Source organism: Microtus ochrogaster, chromosome 5 (assembly GCF_000317375.1).
Source record: "Microtus ochrogaster isolate Prairie Vole_2 chromosome 5, MicOch1.0, whole genome shotgun sequence".
In the NCBI taxonomy this organism is placed as follows: domain Eukaryota; kingdom Metazoa; phylum Chordata; class Mammalia; order Rodentia; family Cricetidae; genus Microtus; species Microtus ochrogaster.
The window spans coordinates 44,993,164-45,015,255 of NC_022012.1; the positions used below are offsets into that span (position 1 = coordinate 44,993,164).

The following is a 22,092-nucleotide window of genomic DNA, read 5'->3' on the forward strand; positions in this document are numbered from 1 at the left end:
GGGGGGACGGGACACATATTGTGAAAGCTCTGGTTAAAGGTAATGCAAGGAAATGGCTACAATTCTGTTGTTTGGCTTTGTAGCCTTTCGAATGTACAAAGCATGCCGAGGACTATTTGATGTCCTCTACCAAGTGCTCTTAATGGTCACTATTTGCTCACCTGGGTAACTTCAAACACACAGAGCACCAATAATCTAACATGAAAGGGTTCCTCCCGCCCTCATTCTCAGCAAAAGTACAGGCAACAGACCCAGAAACTGGTGCTGAAACAGACCAGATCTGGTCACTTCCAGAAAAGCATCAAAAGGAGAAGGGAGCATATGCTTTCGGAGGACCCCTACGAGGCGCCTTTCTCACAGCATGGGCAAAGGGTTATGCACTCCAGAAGACTACATATAAACACTGCAGGGCCCCCTTTGTCTGCCTGGAATGTTCTCACAGCCAAAAGAAAAAAGAAGAAAGAAATGCTATAAAATATTTTCCCTTTAACCTGAGTGTGGCACACATCTCTCTCTGATTTCATAACTTAAGATACAGAGACAAGAGAAACACCTAATTTCAGGAAAGCCTAGGATACAGCAAATTCTAGACCAGCCAGGGCTACACGGTGAGACCCTGTCTCAAAAATACATATATTGAGGCTGGGCGGCGTTAGAGACGTGTCTCAGTTAACCCAGCGCTTGCCTAGCATTAACAAAGCCCTGGGGTTCAGTCTCCAACTCCACATAAAGCTGGGGGATGGTGCCGCTTTGTAATGCGACTACAGGGGGTAGAAGCTAGAGGGTCAGAAGTTCAAGGTCATCCTTGGCTACGTGGAAGTTTCAAGATCAGCCTGGCTACATAAGATCCTGTCTCAGGAAATAAAGGAAAGGAGGAAAGGAAAGAAAAATAATGAAATGAAAGAGTTTCTTCTAGGAAATTTAATGGAAAAGCATAAGTTATGAGGGTTTGTAGGAGTACTCGATCATAAAACCCAAAGATCTCAGAAAACACAATCCATCTTCATATGTGAAAATTTAAACGAGACATTCCAAAATTAATATCTCAATTTTGTCATTTATTCTTGTATCATTAATTTTCCCCCACACACTCAAGTATATCTATATTCAATTCAAATTAACAGAGCGCTATCACCTTCAACCAGGTCTCTGGAGCACTGGGATTTCAGTACTCAATCACTGTCTTCTAAGGGGTTACCTGTCTTCATGGAACAAGGACATAAAACCATGAGCCTAATCCTACTCCAGTCTGCTCAGAGCCGCTGCCCACATGGCCAAGGGAGTCTGTCAAACTGGCTAGCACCAGTAAAGGTTAAGTGCTCCGTTCCCGAGGATGAAGTACTGACTAACCTTTAGCTGAAGTCTGATGCATGCGAATCTTTTTGGAAGCTACAAACTGTAGCACTCTCTCCACGTTATCCTTCATCTCTTGTTGGTTACTGGGACTCAACTGTACACCACTCAGTTTTTCTCCTGCTGTTAGGAGAGGGGAAACAAAACAGTAACACATAAGGTCAGAAGAACATTATCAAAGTTTCATAGCAGCCAGGCGCAGACAAGGCAGGGGACACAAACACTAAAAGTCTCCATAAACAAGGAGTGAGTTAAGACTCACTCCTTGCACCAGGGGAAGTGGTTGGGGAAAAATGAAAACCTTTCAGAACGCTTCAGTCTTTCAGGTATAAACACACAGTCCTGTGAAGTTATTGTGTGTACATTTACTAATTCAACAAATATTCACGCTGTGTGCCAAACACTGTTCTGGGTACAACAGAGAGCAGGGAACAAGGTAAACAAGAGTCTTCCCTCTTAGCTTAACTACAATATAACAAGTTACATTTAATATAATTTAAGGTAAAAATAAAGACAAAAAAGAATAGTGATCATGGCCTTTCTAATAATACAGTCTTGAAAAGTCTGAATAAGAAATATTTATATTTAGGAAAGTATGGTGGTTTGAAAGAAAATGGCCCCCAAAGGGAGTGGCACTATTAGGAGGTGTGGCTTTGTTGGAGTAGGTGTGGCCTTGTTGGAAGTAGTATGTCACTGTGGTTTTGAGGTCTCATGTATGCTCAAGCCACACCAGGTTCTCAGAATATTTCCTGTTGCCTGTAAGTCAAGATGAAAGAACTCTCAGCTCCAGCTCTAGAAGCATGTTTGCCTGCATGCTGCCTTGCTCTCCGACGTGATGATAATGGATGAAACCTCTGAACCATAAGTGATCCATCACAATTAAATGTTTTCCTCTTGAAGAGTTGCCATGGTTCCTGGTGTCTCTTCACAGCAACAGAAACTCTAACTAACTAAGAGAGAAGGGCACATGCCAGGCTGAAGAGCCATACAAACCCCAACATGGGATTAGCTCAGCCTATCTGAGGGGTAAAAAGAGCAGTGTGGCTAGCTAGGCACGTAATACATGCCTACGATCTCAGCAGTTGGGAGGCTGAGACACAAGGATCAGGAATTATCATCAGATTCATTGAAGTTAGCCATGGCTACAAAGCAAGTACTGGGCCAGCCTGCGTGACATCAGACCTTGTCTGAAAAAGAAAAGACCAGTGTGGCTAGAGTGGAGTTATCAGAGTCAAGACCCAGGAAAGGGCACCAAGCTAAGCAAGGCCAGTCACACAGGGCCTTGGGGACCCACAGGAACGACCCTGGATTTTATTCCAAGGGTAATAAAAAGCCAGTGGGGACTTTCAGACAGGATGGGGACATTAACTAGTTTGTGACTGTTTTCCAAAGTTGACTGTGTGTATATATAGATCATGAGTGGGGGATGAAACAGAGAGATTAGTTAGAAAGAGAGTCTAAATATTCAAGGCAAGAGATAAGGATGGGAAGGGTTAAAGTGGAAGAGAATGGCTAGCCAGAAGTCAGACACTGAGTATATTTTGAATACAAAGCAGAAAGTACATGTTAAGAACTGGCTGTGGTTCAGGAGGGAAAGAAAATACTCAGGAATGACTTCTAGGAGTTCTCCTTAGCAAGTGAGAGAATGACTTGATGAAGATGGAAGGTGGAGATGGGCAAGGATGGTAAACGGCTTGGTGTGGACAAAGAAATACAAAGTTCTGGTTAGCTGCATCTAAGACATTCAAACAGTGGTGATCAGGACACTGTATATGCAGGTCCAGAACTCAGTGAAAAACTGAAGCCTAATATACAAAATTAGGGAGAGGCCATGAGGTTTTCTCTTTTTGTTATGTACGTCTGAGTGTATATGAGGTATGTGGTGTGTGCACACATGTGTGTGCATGGATGCACATATGGAAGAAGCTGGCATCTGCTCTGTCACTATATACTTTATTCCCTTAAAACAGCTTTTTGTTTTGTTTTTCCTGAACTTGGAGCAAGGGTGGCGGTCAGCAAGCCCCAGTGATCCTCCTGTCTTCTTCCCCCACAGCTGGAGTTATAGATGCATTTATGACCATGTATGGCTTTTTAAACATCGGTACTGGGGATTCAAACTCTAACCCTCATGCTTGCACATGAAACATCACTGAACCAGCTCCTCGGCTCCTTGAGGTTATTTCAGGCTAGGAATATGCCTTAGTTGTAGAGTGCTTGCCTAGCATATTCAAGGCCCAGTTCAATTTGCAGAAACACACACACATGCATACACACACATACGAAAAGACAGTGTTTTGAAATCTGGATTTTGGGAAAACAAAAAGACATTAATACTGCTTCCCAGGTTTATACCATCTCTGGAAACAACACCGGTTATGCCACGAACGGAGGATGAGTAGCTGATGGCCAACACCGATGCTCAACTTCACAGGGTATAAATCACCTAGGAAACAGGTCTCTCCGTTGAGGAACTATTTACCTTGGGTTAGCCTCTCTGGCTACGCCTGTGAGAGAGTGTTTTAATTAAGTAAGTTAAGGTGGGAAGAACCCAAAAAATGAGCAGCACCATTCCCTGGGCGTGGATCCTGGACTCAGGGACAGGAGAAAGTGAGCCAACCACCAGCACTCGCTGCTCAGTCCTCTGGGTGTGGCTGCACCCTGACTGACTGCCACCACTCTTCCCACTCTGCTGGATTTCTCCTCAAACTGTGAGCCAAAGCAAACCCTCTTTCTTTAAGCTGCTTTGTGTCACAGAAAACAAAAGTACTGATACAGTTTCTGTTGAAGGAATACAGGTAGAAGAAGAGCTTTCGTTTTTATCCTTTTGTGCCTATAGTTCCTGCTAGTCCACATGTAATCTATTTAAATAAGGGGGAAAGAAAATGCTTAAAATGGATTTGGGGATTTTTTTATTTTTAGTGCATGCATATGTGCATGTATGAGTGTGTGCGTGCGTGCATGCTCATGCATGCGTGTGTGTGTGTGTGTGTGTGTGTGTGTGTGTGTGTGTGTGTGTGTACATAGAAGTGCTGATGACCTTGGAGTCCAGAAGAGAGATGCCTTGGAGCTGGAATTACATAAGTCTGTGAGCCACCCTACTTGGTTGATCTGCAAAATCATTATTTATACTCTTAATATCTGAGTCATTTCCCTAGTCAGATCTTTGGAATTAAAATAGAACTAGGTTTGCACCTTTACCTGAATACTTCAATATTTATGAACTTGCCAAGTGGCTGAGCCTTGTAAACCTCATCAGTAAAATAATATAGGTTTATCATCCATAATCTAAAACTTTGAACTTACAAATGCTCCAAAATCTGAAACATTATTATTTTATGTATATGGGCATGTTCAAGTATGCCTATGTACTGTGTGCATGTCTGGTACCCAGGGAGGCCAGAAGAGGGCATCAGATTCCCTGGAACTGGAGTTATAGATGTCACCATGGAGTTATATAGTCACCATGCTGAGTTCCAGTGGACCATGGGGCTCAAACCCAGGTCCTCTGGAAGAGCAGCCAGTGATCTTGACTGCTGAGCCAGCTCTCCAGTTAAAAAATCTGAAATGTTTTAAGCATAATTCTAGTGCTCAAAAAAATTCTGATTTGGAGACATTTTCAGACTATGGACTTTCCATAATTTTTAGCTGTAAGTGCTCAACTCTCTCTCTCTACTTTTTTTTAATCCAATAGCTGAAGCATTTTTGGTACCAAGCATTTTGGATGAGGAGTACTCCCTTAACTCAACCGTATTACACAAAGAAATCAAAAGAGCATATTTTTTTTTACACATACTAAGTATCTATTAATTAATTAATTTTTATAGATGGTCCCTTTCATTTCCTGGAAACAGAAGCAATAATATCTGTTTCCTAAGGGTGTGGTGGTCAAATAAGCTCACAAAATAGCAAGCATGCCACCAACCAGCGACAATTACCCGAGCCACTGTTCCACTTATTACAAATGATTAGTCAATCGTGAGCTGTCTCCAAAAAAAGTACTCACAGATAGGCAGATAGGCTGCCTGTTACAAACCAGCTTCTTCCACACCACATACCTCCAGGACACCCAGCAATATCAATTGGTCAGTAATAAATGTTTGAGAACTGATTACATGCATTTAGCTGGGGTTTCTGGAACCATAAGAGCAAAGTATAGAGCATCATTCTCTTCAAGAGCTCGGTCTATGGAATACCTGATTGTCAGTCAGTGAGAGAAATCACAGTGGAGCGATGGAAAATACTTTGGACATACAAGACCCTCATAAGAAGAGAGCCTGAAGTTAGAGGAAAACCCTCCTGTGAAAACACATGGGTCTGAGTGTCACACACAGAAGAGAGTCCTATTGTTGGTGACATTTTCTCTTTTGGCCTGAATGCTACTCCCTTTTCTGTTTTTTGTTTGTTTTGTTTTTCCTTTGTGTGTCTTTGTGTGTGTGCATGCATGAGTGTTTTGCCTGCATGTATATTTGTGCAGGAAAAAAAGTATTGGTTCCCCTGACACTAGAGTTATATATGGTTGTGAGCTGCCTCTCGGGTGCCAGGAATCGAACCAGGTCCTCTGCAAGAGCAGCCAGTACACTCGACCACTGAGCCAAATCTCCAGGCTTCCCACTGTGCTTTTAACTTAGACTGCAGTTCTTCTGGAAGCCTGGAAGCCCTCCTCCTCTGTTTGACATGGATTCTTCTGCTCTGCCATTCCTGAACCCCTAGGACTAAGGGAGGGTGATTCTTCTGTGAACCCTCCTCTGCATGTACCCCCATCAGGATACTAACATAGTAATAAGACGGATCTCACTTTTCAGTCTTTCCAACTAGACTGGGAGCCTCTGAGGGCACTGGCAGGGCCAACATCTCCTCATATAATACAGTGCCTAGCACAGTGTTTATTGACCGGATGTGAATTAACCTTGGGCAAATATTTTAGGTCTTCCCAACTCCATCGCCATGAATGCGAACAACCTGCTTGAAGGGAGCATGGAGGAGATAGAAGTCAGATTCTCGTCTACACTAGCATCAGAGTCCAAGGCCAACTGACCAACAATCTCGATGAGATAGGCCAGGATCACTCCATCTCGGAGATCCTGTCGCAGGTCCTGCACAGGCTTCACGGATGGCCTCTTCTTCAGCTGGGCATTCACCCAGGCCACATAGGCCTGCAGCTGTTGCTGGAAAATAAAAGGCGGAGATAAGGGAAAGATGGCATATCAGTCTCATCCCCTATCCTGTCCCTGTAAGGCAGCATGAGAGGGTGAGGGACAGAGGGGAAGCTATATCAGGAAGGAGAAAAGGGTTTTAAGATACCCCAGAGCACATTCTAAAATCTTTAGCTTTAAGCTAACACCTAGGGATAAAGTAATCTCCGACTAATTCAGCACTGCAGCCACAGATAAAGAGACACATGCTTCCAGGGGTCACTCCCACTTTCCACGCTCTGTTGAGAGGGATCAAGGCTGAGTCCAGGGCGCCAGCCAGTATTCAGGTACCATGACTGCTGCCAGCAACTCACCACACTTTGCAGTTATAGTTCCTCGTGTACTTTAAACACAATGGACCGTGACACTCCCACGAACTGATCTTGTGGAACCAGACACGAACCAGGACCCAAGCACAGCGCTGCCTCCCACAGCTGCTTTCCTTAGCATGAGATGTGGGTGCGGTCATCTCACACTCCACGGAAGATTTACCCTCCTGAGCCCATAATCCTAGGATTGCTAGAGAGTTAGTTTTAATCTGTGTTTTATATTGTCAAAGAGGGTCTGGTTACATAAGACTGATGCAGGGAAGGAAAAGAAAGCCACCAAGGGGACTGTGATTCTGAGGACTAAAAAGCATTTTCCTTTACTTCACAGAAAGTTGGGGCCCTGTGCTGCCAGGAACCGAGAAGGTTTCTAGGTTGAGCCATTTAGGGAACTCATTCCATCCCGCACACAACCCTACACATTCCATTTTCCTTTTAAGCACAATTTGTATTCTGATGCTTATTGTCACCACCTAGTCAGAAGATAGACATTGTTATCTCAAAAACACACAAAAAACATAACAGTCTGGAAGGCAGATGTTTCGTTTCTGTAACAGCCCAAGATCCTGAACCTCAAAATTAAGTTCAAGGGCTAATTATATCAAATCATAATTTGGTTAAAGTACAGTTGATTTCTAAGTCACAAGCATTTCCTGGGTGAAAGGAAGCTGAAAATTACTAAAGGAAGCCGGAAATTACTTACTGGCTGCTTTCCTGGGCTCAGATGAAATCTGCCTTAGTTTCGTTGCTGATTTTTGGAAATCGCCATTGTAAGGCAGTGCTAAAGCGATAATCCATCAGCCACTTAAGCTATCGGACCGGTAATGACCAGCAGGAATTGGCAGGAGGGATCTAACATTTATTGAGAGCCTGCACAAACTGAACACCATTTCTGGTGCTTGTCTTGTTTTTGTGGCACAAATGATTGAACCCAAGGACTGGTGTGTGCTAGCAAGTGATTTCCCCTTGAGCAATATCTTCAGCCCTATTTCTGGTATTCTATTTTAATTACTGCTTCTGGTGTTCTGGTTTAAAGACTCAATGAATGTATCTGGCCTAGGGTCTGACACAAAATTGATGCTTACCAAAGGGTTGATTGCTTTTACATTTTATTTATTTTGTGTGTGTGCTTTTGCACACTACATGGTACAAGCGTGGAGGTCAGAAGATAGCTATTAAGAGTCGGTTCTCTCCTCCCATCTTGCAGGTCTTGGGGACTGAACTTAGGATGTCAGACTTGCACACTGGGCCATCTTGCCAATCGTGGTCATTATTATTGTTACCAGCATCATCTAATTTTATTCTCAAATATATATAATATATTAAAATATACATACTATATACTATATTATATCTAACATTAAAATACTATATATAAACACATAATATATATACATATATGTATAATATATAAACAAACCCCAAAATAACCATTGTCATAGGGTTTCTATTGCTGTGAAGAGACACCATGACCACAGCAACTCTTACAAAGGAAAACATTTAATTGAGTGGCTTACAGTTTCAGAAACTTAGTTCATTATTATCATGGCAGGACATGGTGGCGTACAGGCAGACATCGTGCTGGAGAGGAGAGTGGAGAAGGAGCTACATCTTGATCCCTGCAGGCAACAGGAAGTGATCTGAGACACTGAGAATATCTTGAGCATAGGAAACGTCAAAGCCTACCTAACAGTGACACACTTCCTTCAACAAGGCCATACCTACTCCAACAAAGCCACACCTCCTAATGGTGCCACTTCCTATGAGCTTATGGTGGCCAATTACATTCAAACTACCACAACCATAAAGCCAGTATTATTTCCATTTTATGGATAAAGTTTGGAGAAGTGACATAACTTCCCCAGTGTCCCCAGAACTAGGACACAGCATGTCCAGTTCTAAAACCCAGTTAGCACTGCCTATGCATTACATTGCCTTGCTAACCAGCTCACTGCAGAAAACGTGAGCGAGACACTCATCCCCAGAACGCACTGATACACAATGTTCCAAGTCCTGCCTGAGGAGCCCGGCAAAGGGCACCTCAGGAGTGAGTGCTGTGCTCTGACTTAGGGAAACAAGTTCAGAGCAGAGAGAGCATTAAGAGTAACACTGAGGTGGTAAAACTCCTAGTAGGGGGAGGTGATACGCACCTGTAATGCCAGCTTTGGGGAGATGGAGTCAGCTTGAGGCTAGCCTGGGCTACAAGGGCTCCTGTCTCAAAACACACAAAACTGCTAATCATTTTTCCTGTATCTTTCTCATCTAATTTATATTTTGAGACAATCATGTCTCACGATGAAGTCCTGGCTGGGGTGGAACCTGCTACATGGACCAGACTGACCAAGAACTCTCAGAAATCCTCCTGCGTCTACCTTCCAAGTGCTGGAATTATGGGCCTGTGCCACCACAACCGGCTCAACTTGCCTGTCTATAATATCAGCCACCTTTAACGCATCCTTAAAGCATTCCTGCTTAAAGTTCTTAATTGGTCTTCCATTATCCTTAAGATAAATCCTATTTCTTAGCTGCCCTGTAGTAAGCCCTGTCTGCTCTTCCTCACTCGAGACTTTAGCTGTGCAATGGGATGTGATGATTTGTGTGATCTTCCGGTGTTGCTGGCACTAATGTCTTCTTCAGGGGAGGGAATGACAAGGCATGGTGTCAATGTCTCAGACACCCCTTCTCCTCCATGTCCCTGTCATGCCTCGGTCTATCCAGACTGCACACATTTCCTCAAGTGCATCATGGTTTCTCCCACGCCACTGCACCTCCCTCTGCCTGCCGATGCTTTGTAAAGTCTCAATCAAGTGTCACTCTTTCCAGAAATCCTTCCCTGATCCTCTCACACTCCTCAGACTCTGCGAGGAAGGATTCTGTGTGTCGTCCAATTGGCTCACCAATCATTTGAGCGCAACCCACGGGACTACAAAGATCTCACACCTTCACACAGTGTGCAGGAGGGCTAGGGAGATGGCTCAGTGGGTCAACTGCTAGTATAAATGCAAGTCTAAGGCTCTGGGTTTGGATCCTGAACATCCACATAAAAAAACTGGGCATGGTGGGTGGTGCACACCTCTAACTCTAGCACTGGCATGGAGACAGGTGAGAGGTAAGTCATAGGAGGTCACTGGCCAGACAGTCTACCAAAACTCCAGGTCCAAAAAATAACACAGAGAATGATGGAGGAAGGCATCCCAACATCAGTCTCTGGCCTATATACAAATACACACACCACACCACACATGCACATCACACATGCACACACACACACACACACACACACCACAATACATGCACACCCCACACACACCACACACACACCACACCACAATGCACATCACACATGCACACCACACATGTACAACACACACACCATACACACCACACCCGCACATCATACACATCCACACTACACATGCAAACCACACACGCACACCACACACACACACCACACCACACACAACCACACAAACATACACACCACACACACACCACACTACACACACCCGCATACCACACACATACTATACCACACACAAGTGCACACCACACCCACACACCACATACACATACACACCATACATATACACACGCACACCACACACACATGCACACCACACACACACCTTACTCCCGCACATCTCTCACACACACACCACACTGCACACACACACCACACACAGACATACACACACGTACTCACACCACACTGCACATACACGCACACCACACATGCACACACACACACACACACACACACACACACACGAACCTGCTACCTGGAAGAGGCAAGTGCTACAAGGGGATGAACACAGCATCAGGCATTAGCCCAGCATGAAGTTCAAGAGGTTGATGAGCAAAGGTGACAAAGAGGTCAGTGAACTCCAAAGACCTAAGGTGGGAATAAGATCTCTGCGGGGAGTCAGCACAGTTCAGAACTATTTGCTTCTTAGGAAAAGTGCTCAACATAAATTTGCTTCTAGGAGAGAGTCATTTGTCACGTTTTATCAGGCCTGCACCTACGCTACTGTAGAAGTTCATTGGGCAGGGACATGATTTTTCAGTAGGTCAAGCTAATGTCATCTTAAGTAACCATAGCCTTGCCTTGGCTGCAAAGAAGCAAACAGTCTAGGATAGAAAACTGACTGCTGGTCCTCTCTATTTGATGCATGGCAAGATAACAGAGAGGCTCCTAACTACTTCTCACGCACATTAATCCCTGCCGGGTCCTCCAGCAGCGACAGTAACAGCCATCAAGTTTTGGAACATCTATCCTTTCCAAAGCTATGCTGGTGTCTTGCTAAACACATTTTTTTCTCTTGTTAATCTGATTGATTTGGATATTCTAACTACGAGGAAGACAAAAAATTTGAGACTCAAAATAAGGTGAAAGAAGCTGTTCAAGGCCACCCAGATGATGAACCATGAATTGTGGGATTTAAATTTAATACCCAAGGCAAAAGTTCTCTCCACACCTAAATTAACGCATTTCTGAGCTGTAAGGGAGTCGGTAAACCCTGAAGGATGCTCTTTAGTCTAAAGCACCCCTCCACAGGCGACGCGGGGGTCCCTTGTGTACCCCTCATCTACACTAAGTGGCTCTCGACTGCTCACTGTGGTTCAGACCAGCCATATCAGCATCACTTGGGAATCTGCTGGGAAAGCAGACTATTCTTAGCATCTCCCAGCTCTGCCAAATCAGAAGTTGTGTTTTAGCGGGATCCCCTGATGTCTGTATGCCCATCTGAGTGTGAAAAATACCAACTCAGCCACAGATTCTCTCTCTAGATGTATGGCAAGACAAAGAAGAGCCAGTGTCTCCTCAGCCTACTGGACCATCCTCCTTGCCTAGAGCTCTCTGAAATCCGGTCACTCCCTGCCTACTGCAGTGCATTGGAGGTAAAGGATGTGTGGAGCTCCCTCGCTTATTTCTCTGCTTTCTTTTTTTCCTCGCTTCTGTTTTTCCTTTTGTTTCCATTGTTGGCTCACATGGACAGGGTCATTCAAAACCCCTAAGGATTATTTTTTTAATTTATTAACTTTTCACTGTGAAATAATTTCTGGCTCCTGAAAAGGTAAATGTGGGCTGGGGATATGGTTCCACAGGTAGACAGCTTGCCATGCAGAAGGCTCTGGGTTCAATCACCAGCACTACATAAAGTGGGCGTGGTGATGACGTGTCTGTAACCCCCTTCAGGCAGGGAGGATCAGAAGCTACACAGCAAGTTTGAGGCTGGCCTTGACTATATGACATCTGGGTTTTGTTTTGTTTTAAAGGTAACTATACAAAGAGTTCATCTATACTCATTACCTAGATCACCAGAGAGAACCACAGCATAAAGACCAAAACAGGAAACTACCATTTACATAATCTACAGACTTCCTTTGAATTTACTTTTTAAAAGGGTGCTGCATGGGTCCTGGGATCAAAAAAGTTGTCAGAATTGGTGACAAGCACTGAGCCATCTCACCCGTCTTTAGTTTTACCCCTGGTTTTCTGACGATGAAATTCAGGTTATAGATTTTGGCAAGGACATCATGCCTTTCTGGGGGCTTTTAATTTTTTTCTTTCTTCTCTTCTCTCCCCTCCCCTCCCCTCCTATCCTTTCTCGCCTCTCTCTCTGAGATAGGGTCTCATGAAGGGTCCAAGGCTAGTCTTGAACTTGTTACGTAGTCAAGGAAAACTGAACACCTACCTCCCAAATGCTGGGATTCTAGGCAGGCTACAATGCCTGGTTGTATGTGGTGCTGAAGACCAAACCCAGAGCTTCACGCATGCCAGGCAAGCATTCTACCTACGGACACATCAAAGATCTCCAACAGAGAAAGTATGGCAGAATCCCTGGAGCTGGGAAAATGTGGCTAGACTCCTTACACCCTGACAGATCAGGAAAAGGAGAGAAATGAATTTGAATGCCCCAGGCAGGCATTCTTCATATATTAAGAATGTCAGATCCTAGTTTGGGTTATGTCATGCATTCTGTCCAGTTCATGAGTAATCACTTTATTTATGGTGGAGTGTTATGAGGTTTTGTTTTTAATTTTTGTTAAGCCCCTAAATTTTGAAACATAGTTAGAAAGCCAAATTAAGAGGTAAAAGAAAAATTCCTTATAAGCTTTCATTTTCACTTTTAGATCTTATATCCAGTTGGAGTTCTTGTATGATATGAAATTCAGCTCTAATTTATCCTCTCCCAAACGGTTAGCCACTTGTTCCAGCACCATTTATACAAACACAGCCCTCTATTCCAATGATTTGAGACACTACTTTATCACATTCTAAATTTCCATAAATTCCTGGGCCTATTTCTGGGCTTTCTATTCTGCCTCACTGGTCTATGTCTACCCATGCACCAGCACCAAAATGTGCTACTCAGAGTCTATTTACTAAGACAAAGCCTCACTTTGTGGCCCAGAACAGCCTCAAACTCGTGATCCTTCTGTGACAGCCTCCCAGGTGCTTGTGGAGGGACGGCTGGCTTGTGTGTCCCAATCTGACCTCCAATTCACTAAGTAGTCAAAGGTGGCCACGACCAGGTTAGACCAGGATCCTCACGAGGTGGTAAGGGTCGAATCCTGGGCGTCACACATGTCAGGCAAGTACTCTACAAGTGAACTATATTCCCATCCCCATGAAATTATGTTAATATCTTCTAGAGCCAGTCCTCTTTCCTTGAAAACGATCTTGCTGCTTTCTTAACTAGTCTTGTCTATTTATTTCTCCATGGGAACTTCTATTTCTGTCTAATTTCCTAAAAATGGCCACATATCTATATAGAGATCTATAAACTCTTTTGTGATTTTTTTTCCTGTTTCAATGGCTATTTTTCCATGTCCATTTCTAATTTTATATATTTCTGTTTTCTCCCCCTTTCTCCTTTATTATGTTAATTAATGGTTCACCAATCTTTGCAATTATCCATTTTAATAGGAACATCCATTGTCAAAGAAGGCAATGAAGAGACCAAGTGATGAAGACGAGACCCTAAGTGAAAGCATTACCAGGTAGAAGATGACACTCCAGAAACAAATCAAAGGTGTGACAGGAAGTGGCACTGAGGGAAAGGACCCAGAAGCAATGCTGAGGACTGGCTGGCTGGCAGTGCTGTAGGGATAAAGGGGACCTGGAGACCTGAGCAAAGCAAACAGTTCAGTTCTGGGCACAGTCTGAACTATTTGTAGAACACCAGGGTGGGGATGTTTTCCAGGCAGCTGACAAAATACAGATTCAGAGTACAAGGCATGGGGCTTGGACTGAAGACACACATTGAGAAGTATCCCTGTGGGGCTAGAGGGATGGCTCAGCAGTTGAGAGCAGTGGCTGCTCTTTCAGAGGACCTGGGTTCAATTCCCAGCACCCACATGGCAGCTCACAACCATCTGTGACTCCAGTTCCAAGGAATCCGACATCTTCACACAGATATGCACAAAGGCACAAATACCAGTGTATATAAAATAAAAATAAAGTGTGTGTGTGTGATTGTGTGTGTGTTTGCAAGTCAAGCAAGAACTGTGCAAATGACTGCCTTCCACTGAGCACTTCCTACAGGCCAGGTACTGTGCTAAGTACTTGACCACATATTTTCACGTACTGACCACCTCGCTCGCACACCCTGATCCCTCTGGGAACGCTTCTTCATATTTGATAGGTGTGAAAACCAAGGTCATGCGTAGCAGCACAGCTACGGTCACAGGGCTGGTCCATAGCAGAACAAAGATTTGCGTTCAGTGCTTATTCCACATCCTGCCTTCCAAAGCATTCCAGAAAGCGAGGCAAACTATAAGAAGTTATTTGGTATAAAAAGTTTGAGGAGGGCATGTGAGGGAAAGAAGAGAACTCAAATGCACTCAATGCCTATTCTAGTTAGCCAGAGAGAGAGAGAGAGAGAGAGAGAGAGAGAATATGCATGCATTACCTCATTCAGCCATCAGACCTGGCTGGCTAGTCTTTTGTCAACTTGATATCTGGGAGGAGTCCCTCGATTGAGAAAATATCTCCAGCAAACTGTCCATAGGCAAATCTGCACAGTGCTTTCTTGATTACTGACTGGTGTGACAGGGCCCAGGCCGCTGGGGGTGGAGCTGCCCCAGGAAGGTGGTCCTGGTGGTATAAGGAAGCAGGCTGAGCAAGCCATGAGGAGCACGCTAGTAAGCAGTGTTCTCCCATGACCTCTGCTTCAGTTCCTGCCCCTGCTTCCCATGATGATTATTTTGATATGGAAGTATAAGCCAAACAAACCCTTTCCTCCTCAACACTGCTTTTAGTAATGGTGCTTTGTCACAGAAATAGAGAGCAAACTAGATAGGACCCAGTCATTAAAATCATTGTTATTTATGCCATTTTTATATGGGGAAACATGCCCAAGTCACACTTCTAATAAGTATTCAAACCATTCCATCTTACTCCAAAGAATATATTATTTCTCCTATAACAAGGAAACCGGAGACTTATCAACAAGCGGTGGGCCAGTGAGATGAACTTAGCTCAGCAGGTAAAGGCACTTGCTGAACTGAACTAAGTCCCCAGATACCTCATAAAGGTGGAAAGAAAGGATGGACTTCCAAAGATGTCTGCTGACCACCACATATGTGTGGCATGCATGTCATGTGCACCGCATCATCATAATGACTTTTTAAGGGGATGCAAGGGTCAGGCTAGGGAAATGTCTCTGGTTAACACACAAGCGTAAAGAAAGGAGTTCAGAACCCTGAAACCACATAAAAGCTAGGAGAGCATGACAATCAGCGAGAAGGTGGAAACAAGGATTCCAAAGAGTAAGCTGGCTGGACAGACCAGCCAGGAAGGGGAAGTTCAAGGTCTACCTCAGTACACAAGGTGATGTGTGATCAATGAAGACCCATGACATCAGCCTCTAGCTTCCACACATATGTAGTGACAAACACACATGCACACACACACAGACACACACTCATCTGTAAAGGGGGAAATGGTGAGATGAGCAACAACAAAAAAAATGTCCTGAGACTTAGGAAGAATCAGGGCAGAGCGGTTTGTGGCAAGGAATTCAAAGAGGGGCTCTAGGACAGCAGCAGCCTGAGGAACTTGAGGGCCATCTGATGTAATAGTAATAACAGATGAGTCTGGTGACCTTGCGGGGGAACAGATTCTGTAGAAGCGCCAAGGCTGCAGTCGGGAGGTAGTGAACTGAGAGGACCCCAGGAGGCAGGAAAATAAAAACAAGAAGGAAGTGAGCGAGGGTCCTAGCTAGAAAGGAAAATAGCACAGGGAAGGAGTGGCTTTCAGGATAAGACGAATTTGCAGGTTGGGGGAAGGGGTCAGTGAAAGGAAAACGACCAAAAGAAGGGGACACTTGATGCAGCAAGGCTGGGAGGGGAGGAAAAGCTACTTCCTCCCATCCAGAGTGAGGAGTCGTGGGAGAAGAGTGGGGGTGGCAAGCAGAAAGCTGACAGGTTGGTCCCAGGCCCCTTTACCCCAAGTCAGTCATTCCTGGAAAGAGGATCAACTGAAAGAGGAAATGAAGGGAGGGAGATTGAGAACAGACCCTGTGGGAGCACGGAAGACACTCTGCAGCAACAGGTGCTCCGTAGCCCAATGCTAGGAGTGAGTCACCTGGAGAGGTGAAGCCATTGACTCTAGCGCGGCTCAGCAGGCCTGGACCATTCGAGGAGGAACCAAGCACAGGCGGACAGCTGGAGGTGGTCAGAGACTCAGGATCACAGGGAGAAGGGAGGGAGGATGGAAGTCACTGGTCACAGACTCAGGGCCAGGGAGAAAAGATGAAACCAGTGGATAAGACAAGAGGATGGAAAACACCGGGGAAAGAAGAGGTTGATGGAACAAAAATACTAAGTTTAATGAAATTAGTAGTGGGTTTTGAGCAGTGCCAGGGTTCAAGACATCAGGTGTAGAGTCAGACGTGGGAATACACACCTATAACCACAGCACTCAGAAGGCTGAGGCAGGAGGACTGCTGTGAGTTTAAGACTAGCCTGGGCAATACAGTGAACTTGAAGACATCCTGGGTGACAGAGTGACCCTCCTTCTCTAAAAAGATGTTTTTAAGCCAGGCGATGGTGGCGCACGCCTTTAATCCCAGCACTCGGGAGGCAGAGGCAGGCGGATCTCTGTGAGTTCGAGACTAGCCTGGTCTACAAGAGCTAGTTCCAGGACAGGCTCCAAAACCACAGAGAAACCCTGTCTCAAAAAACCAAAAAAAAAAAAAAAAAAAAAAGATGTTTTTAAAGGTGTGACATGGTGAGAAAAGTTCCAGATGTGACCTTGATCAAGTGGCCCAGAGGTGTTGATTGCAGCACAAGGGGCGAGCGGGAACTAAGTCTTCATTATGACGGAGCCGGAAGTCCTCCCATGAGCTTAGAAGACATTAAGATGCTGTGGCTACTTTGTTATGCCCAGATTCATATAGTTCTTTTTTTTTAAAAAAAAAAAAAAAGAAAGAAAGAAAAAGAAACTGGCAAGTCTTAAGTTAAATCGACTATTTTTTTGAATGACTAGCTGGCATTTGGGGCATCTATCACTACTCACACTGGAGGAAGTCAGCCAAATGGAATCTAGCGAGAGTGTTCAGAGCTTCAATGCATGGGGAAATTCTTATCCGAGGTGAGGGGTTAGATTGCTCTTCTCCAGGACTCAGCTCCACACTTTTCGGGCTAACTTGGGCGGGGGTGGGGGTTCCAGCTTCTTAACTGGGGGGTCTAGTGTCCCTGAGGCCTGGAGATATCTCACTTAAGGGGCAGGAAGGACCCTGCTCCTCTGCTACGAATGCCTGCAGCTGGCTCTAGAAAGCCTAGTTTAAAGGACAAAGTCATTCTTGTGAGGAGCACCACCCACTTCCCCTCGGGTGTCAGAGGCTTACCTTAGAAGAGGCTGTGGTGTGGGCCCAGCCCTGCCTGGCTCAGCTGCTTGGCTTTAACAACAGATGAGGGCATCTTCCTCCACAGCAGATGAAACACTGTATGCTTTTTAAAGCAAGAGGTGCCACTCTCCTAAGTGCCACCAGTTGTTTTATTTTCACCTCCCACCTTTTTTTGTATTATAGTACTCTTTAAATTGTAACTTATATAAAGCTAGATATTTGTTTTGCATTGCGAGGTATTAAACCTTAGGTAGCAACACACTCAACAAGCACTCTACTTGAGCTATATCCTCAGTTCCCCAAAGCCAAATGTCTTTTAAAAATATTTGTATTACCTTCATCTATTTATTTGTGTGTCTGAGTGTATATCTAGGAAGGTTATGGTATGTGAACATATAACACGCATGTGGAGGTCAGAGGACAACCTGAGGGAGCAGGTTTTCTCCTTCTACCATTAGGCCTGTAGGGATCAAACTTGGTCATCAGACTTGGTGGTGGGCCATCTCATAGGCCCAGAGTTTTAGTTAGCTGAGTTTTTTAATGTGTATGGGTGTTTTGCCTTCAGGTGTAACTGCCCATCACATGTGTGTCTGGCACCTGTAGAGGCCAGAAGCAGCTATTGGATCCCCTGGAACTGGAATTACAGATGGTTGTGAGCCACTATATGGAAACTGGGAATCAAACCTGGGTTCTCTAGAAGAGCAGCCAGTGCTCTTAACTACTGAGTCATATCTCCAGCCCCCCAATTGTTTTTAAATAGGTCTTTCTGGATAGGACTGGGGTTGAGGGTGGTCTCGGAGCCTAGAGCACTCATGCCCTTTTTCTTCTCTGCTGAACCTCCCCTCCCGTTTCCCTACTCCTCCTTGCACCTGGCTCCTAAAAGAACTAAAAATAAAAAATTCATTTCAGTTGTGTGTGTGTGTCTGTGCACAAGAGAGAAAGATAGACAGAGATACAGAAAGACAGAGAGAAACACAGAGACAGACAGACAGACAGACAGACAGAGAGCAAGTGCCCCAGAGTCCAAAAGAGGGTGTCAGACCTCCTGGAGCTGGGGCATGGTGATCCCAGAGGTGTTAAGATGAGATGGAGACAGGCGAACCCCTAGAAGCTCCCTGGCCACACACTTTAGGTTCCTTGGCAAAGTACCAGGCCAATAAGTGAACTTACTTTAAACAAAAGGCAGAGGACACCTGAGGAGTGACCTGCTCACACATGTGAGCACGTGTGCACACATGCACCTGAGGAGTGACCTGCTCACACATGTGAGCACATATGCACACATGCACTTGCATGCACACAAACCACACTTAGACGCTGTGATAAACCAAGCTACCCGTTTACTCATGACAAGCTGTCTGTATTAGACGGAATGAAGGCATCCTTGGGAAGGGGGCAGAGAGCGGGGAGCCTTGCTGCCAGAGCTAGAGCTCTTGCTTTTCACTAAGTCTGAACCGCTGCTGTGGCTCTGCCTTTTCTGTGGTTTAGTTTTTCAGATTTTCCTCAGAGTCCATGAGTCACTAAATTCCACTTCCGATTTCTTCTTTTTCAAGTTGGGTTTTGGCACTTGCACCCAGATTTTCACAAAGAAAAAGGAGCAAGGCAGACAGTTGGTATATACTGTGTCCAGGACGGTACAGAACCTGTCAACTTTGTCTTGACTTTCACCTTTAAGTTGTTCTGGGGAAGCTATAAAGATGCCAGTGTCCAGGGCTAGAAATAGGACTCACAGCTTAAGGGCACTTGCTGCTCTTGCAGAGGACCCTGGTTTGGTTTCCAGAACCTATGTATCAGCTCACAACCCGCTGTAACTCCAGTTCCAGGGATCTGGCTCTCTCTTCTGGTCCCTACAGGCACCAGAACTTACGAGTGCACCAGCATATGTGTGTGTGTGTGTGTGTGTGTGTGTGTGTGTGTGTGTGTGTGTATACATACATACATATATATGCATGCAGACAAAACATTCATAAATGTAAAAAATAAATGGTTTTTAAAAGATAGCTCTGAGTCAGGCCTCCGAGGAAGGAGAAATAGAAGCAGCAGAGGTCTAGCTATCTAAGCAGGCTTTGAGTCTGGCAAGGCTCATAGGTGACCGCTTTCATCAGCTTCCTCCAAATCACTCTGTGTACCTTACGTCTGGGTTCAAACTCTCAGTGTAGACAGTTCTAATCACATTCTTCGTCTGGGAAGGGACTCTTGGCCTTGAAAGCCTTCCTCCTGCTGCCACAACTTTCCTTCTGTTTGTCTTTGGGACCTGCCCTTTCCTCCCAACAACTTCAGAACCTTAGCCTCTGCTCCCTGCCCCTCAGCAATGGAGATCAAAGACTGTTTATGCAGAGGATTTGTTTGGGTAAAGCTGCAAAAGCAGGTTGTAATTTTCACCAGGGAACTCCATGTTGCTAGTCTAGAAATATCCAAGGGCTTTGGCTCTGTGGCTCCCTGCTGGCCAATCGGAAGAGCAGCAAGTGCTAGAGAAAGTGCAGGAGACTGAATGGCCAGAAAGAAAATTAGCTTAACAGGGAGACCAGCCTGTTTAGAACTCAGATGTTCCAGCAGCAGAGGGTGAAAAAGCAGTTCCTCAGACTTAAAAGTCCAGGTTAGTTATGACGGGGTTATATTCTGCCAGCAGGGGAAAAAAACTCCACAATATTGGATTTCTTTTCTATTAATTCTTTTTTGTTTTGCATTGTTTTTTTCGAGACACAGTTTCTCTATATAGCTCTGGCAGTCCTAGAACTCAGCCTGTAGACCAGGCTGGCCTCAAACTCAGAGATTGACCTACCTCTGCCTCCCAAGTGCTGGGATGAAAAGCGTGCGCCACCACCGCCTGACCCTTTTCTATTAAATCTTTTGGCCCTTTACTGATGCAGTGTACTTTGTTTATTGTACTTGGTGGTCAGTTGGGTTAACACAAAAGTATCATTAAAATTTCTTCTTCTTTCAGAATATAAACAGACAAGGCTGTTTATATCAATGTTCAGCTTTATGGCCAAAAGATCATATAGAAAAAGGAGAAGAGCTAAGGTTTTTCAGAATGATACCATTTCATAAACTTACCATAATCTTATAAAATTTCCAATACGTATAAGCACTCTAAACAGTCTCTGAGCCTTCATGAATACATGTTACAAGGTTAGTGCTCAATAAGCGCATGAGAATGAATCTTTAGTCAATCTATAATCTAATCAATCAATCTATAGTCTAGGGTGTCTCTTAGTTTAGAAACAGAATATCTGGCCCACCGTCAGCTTCTGATACCAGATTCACCCCTTTACTAAATGTGGCCAGAGAAGGCTACATATATGACCACTTCAGTGGGGATTAGCTTAGGAACCAATATGGAAATTCATTCAGAAAAGCATGGGTTTGAGCCTTCGGTTCCTCCAGCCAGGACAAAGCCCGTCGAGGCAGATGAAGTACTATTCATGTTCAAACTCTCTAAACCACCTGGGGGCGGGGAGTGGCACCTGGCAAACTGTGCCCTATCGCTGCTGCACATGCCTGGTCTGCCCATCACTCAGCACAGGGAACACACGGCTGCCCAGCAGCTTTCAGCCAGGGAGCATCTGTGGAGCTGGCATTGGCACCGGTGGGAACAAAGCCCGTGAGGCTGGGTGGGGAGTGAGGAAGTCAGCCTAGAGAAAAAATCAGGCTGTGAGGAGGAGTGCTTCGTGGGCCTTTCATTTCTTCAGCAGAGTGCTGGGAAATTCATTGTGAGAGTGCCCAGAGCCTCTTTTAGGCCCAGTGCTGCAACCCTACTTCCTGGAAAGCAGGAGGCACTAAAGATGCTCCCAGCAGCTCCTCTGCCTGGAGCTTCGCCTTACTCAGTATCCCCACGACAGGATGAGGCCAGACGAAGGCTCACACTCTGCTCTCAGGGACTAACAAGCAGATAAATTCCCTGCCCCCACCCTTCCCTTTAAAAAACAAAACATTTATTTATCTATTTATTTATTGGGGGGTGGGAGTAGGTGGGTCCCTGCCACGGTGTGTGTGTGGAGATCAAAGGATGGCATGCAGGACTCAGTTCTACCCTTCCTAAGAGTAGGTTCTAGATTCCGAACTCAGGTCACCAGGCTTGGTGGCAAATGCCTCTACTCACTGAGTCACCTTTCCACCCTCGTGACCCCGCCTTTTTTTCCAGATAAGGACTTGTTATGCTGCCCATGATGATCTAAATATGCCAACATGGGGACTAAGCCACCCTCCTGCCTCCAGACCTGCTGAGCGGCTGGGATTCCAGCAATGCGCTACTTCCCTCAGACAAACATGTATGATCTTAACGTGGCTTTTCAATATGTCTGATATGTCTTTTCTACTCAGAGAAAAACAGGCAGGGGAAAACCTGCCAGTTCACACGGCCAG

General features: G+C 45.0%; 1 protein-coding gene and 1 long non-coding RNA gene across 7 annotated transcripts in view; one reads left to right on the forward strand and one right to left on the reverse strand.

The window, feature by feature from the left end:
- Positions 1-14,184, forward strand: part of LOC113456060 — a 19,837-nt gene extending 5,653 nt beyond the window's left edge. The window contains exons 2-3 of the long non-coding RNA XR_003376929.1: positions 11,660-11,770; positions 13,803-14,184. This is a non-coding gene — a long non-coding RNA (uncharacterized LOC113456060). The remainder of the gene's footprint in view (positions 1-11,659; positions 11,771-13,802) is intronic.
- Dixdc1 (DIX domain containing 1) overlaps positions 1-22,092 on the reverse strand; it is an 83,115-nt gene that overhangs the window by 46,391 nt on the left and 14,632 nt on the right. For 3 of the 6 annotated variants that reach the window (XM_026778991.1, XM_013346281.2, XM_005347313.2), the window contains exons 2-3: positions 6,389-6,518; positions 1,351-1,476 (exon numbers count right to left, since the gene is read on the reverse strand). In XM_026778991.1, coding sequence (XP_026634792.1) covers positions 1,351-1,476; positions 6,389-6,518 — 256 coding nt within the window. Of the gene's footprint in view, positions 1-1,350; positions 1,477-6,388; positions 6,519-14,787; positions 14,803-22,092 lie in introns of those variants that run through there. The other 3 variants (XM_026778992.1, XM_013346279.2, XM_026778993.1) reach the window with 3 other exon arrangements.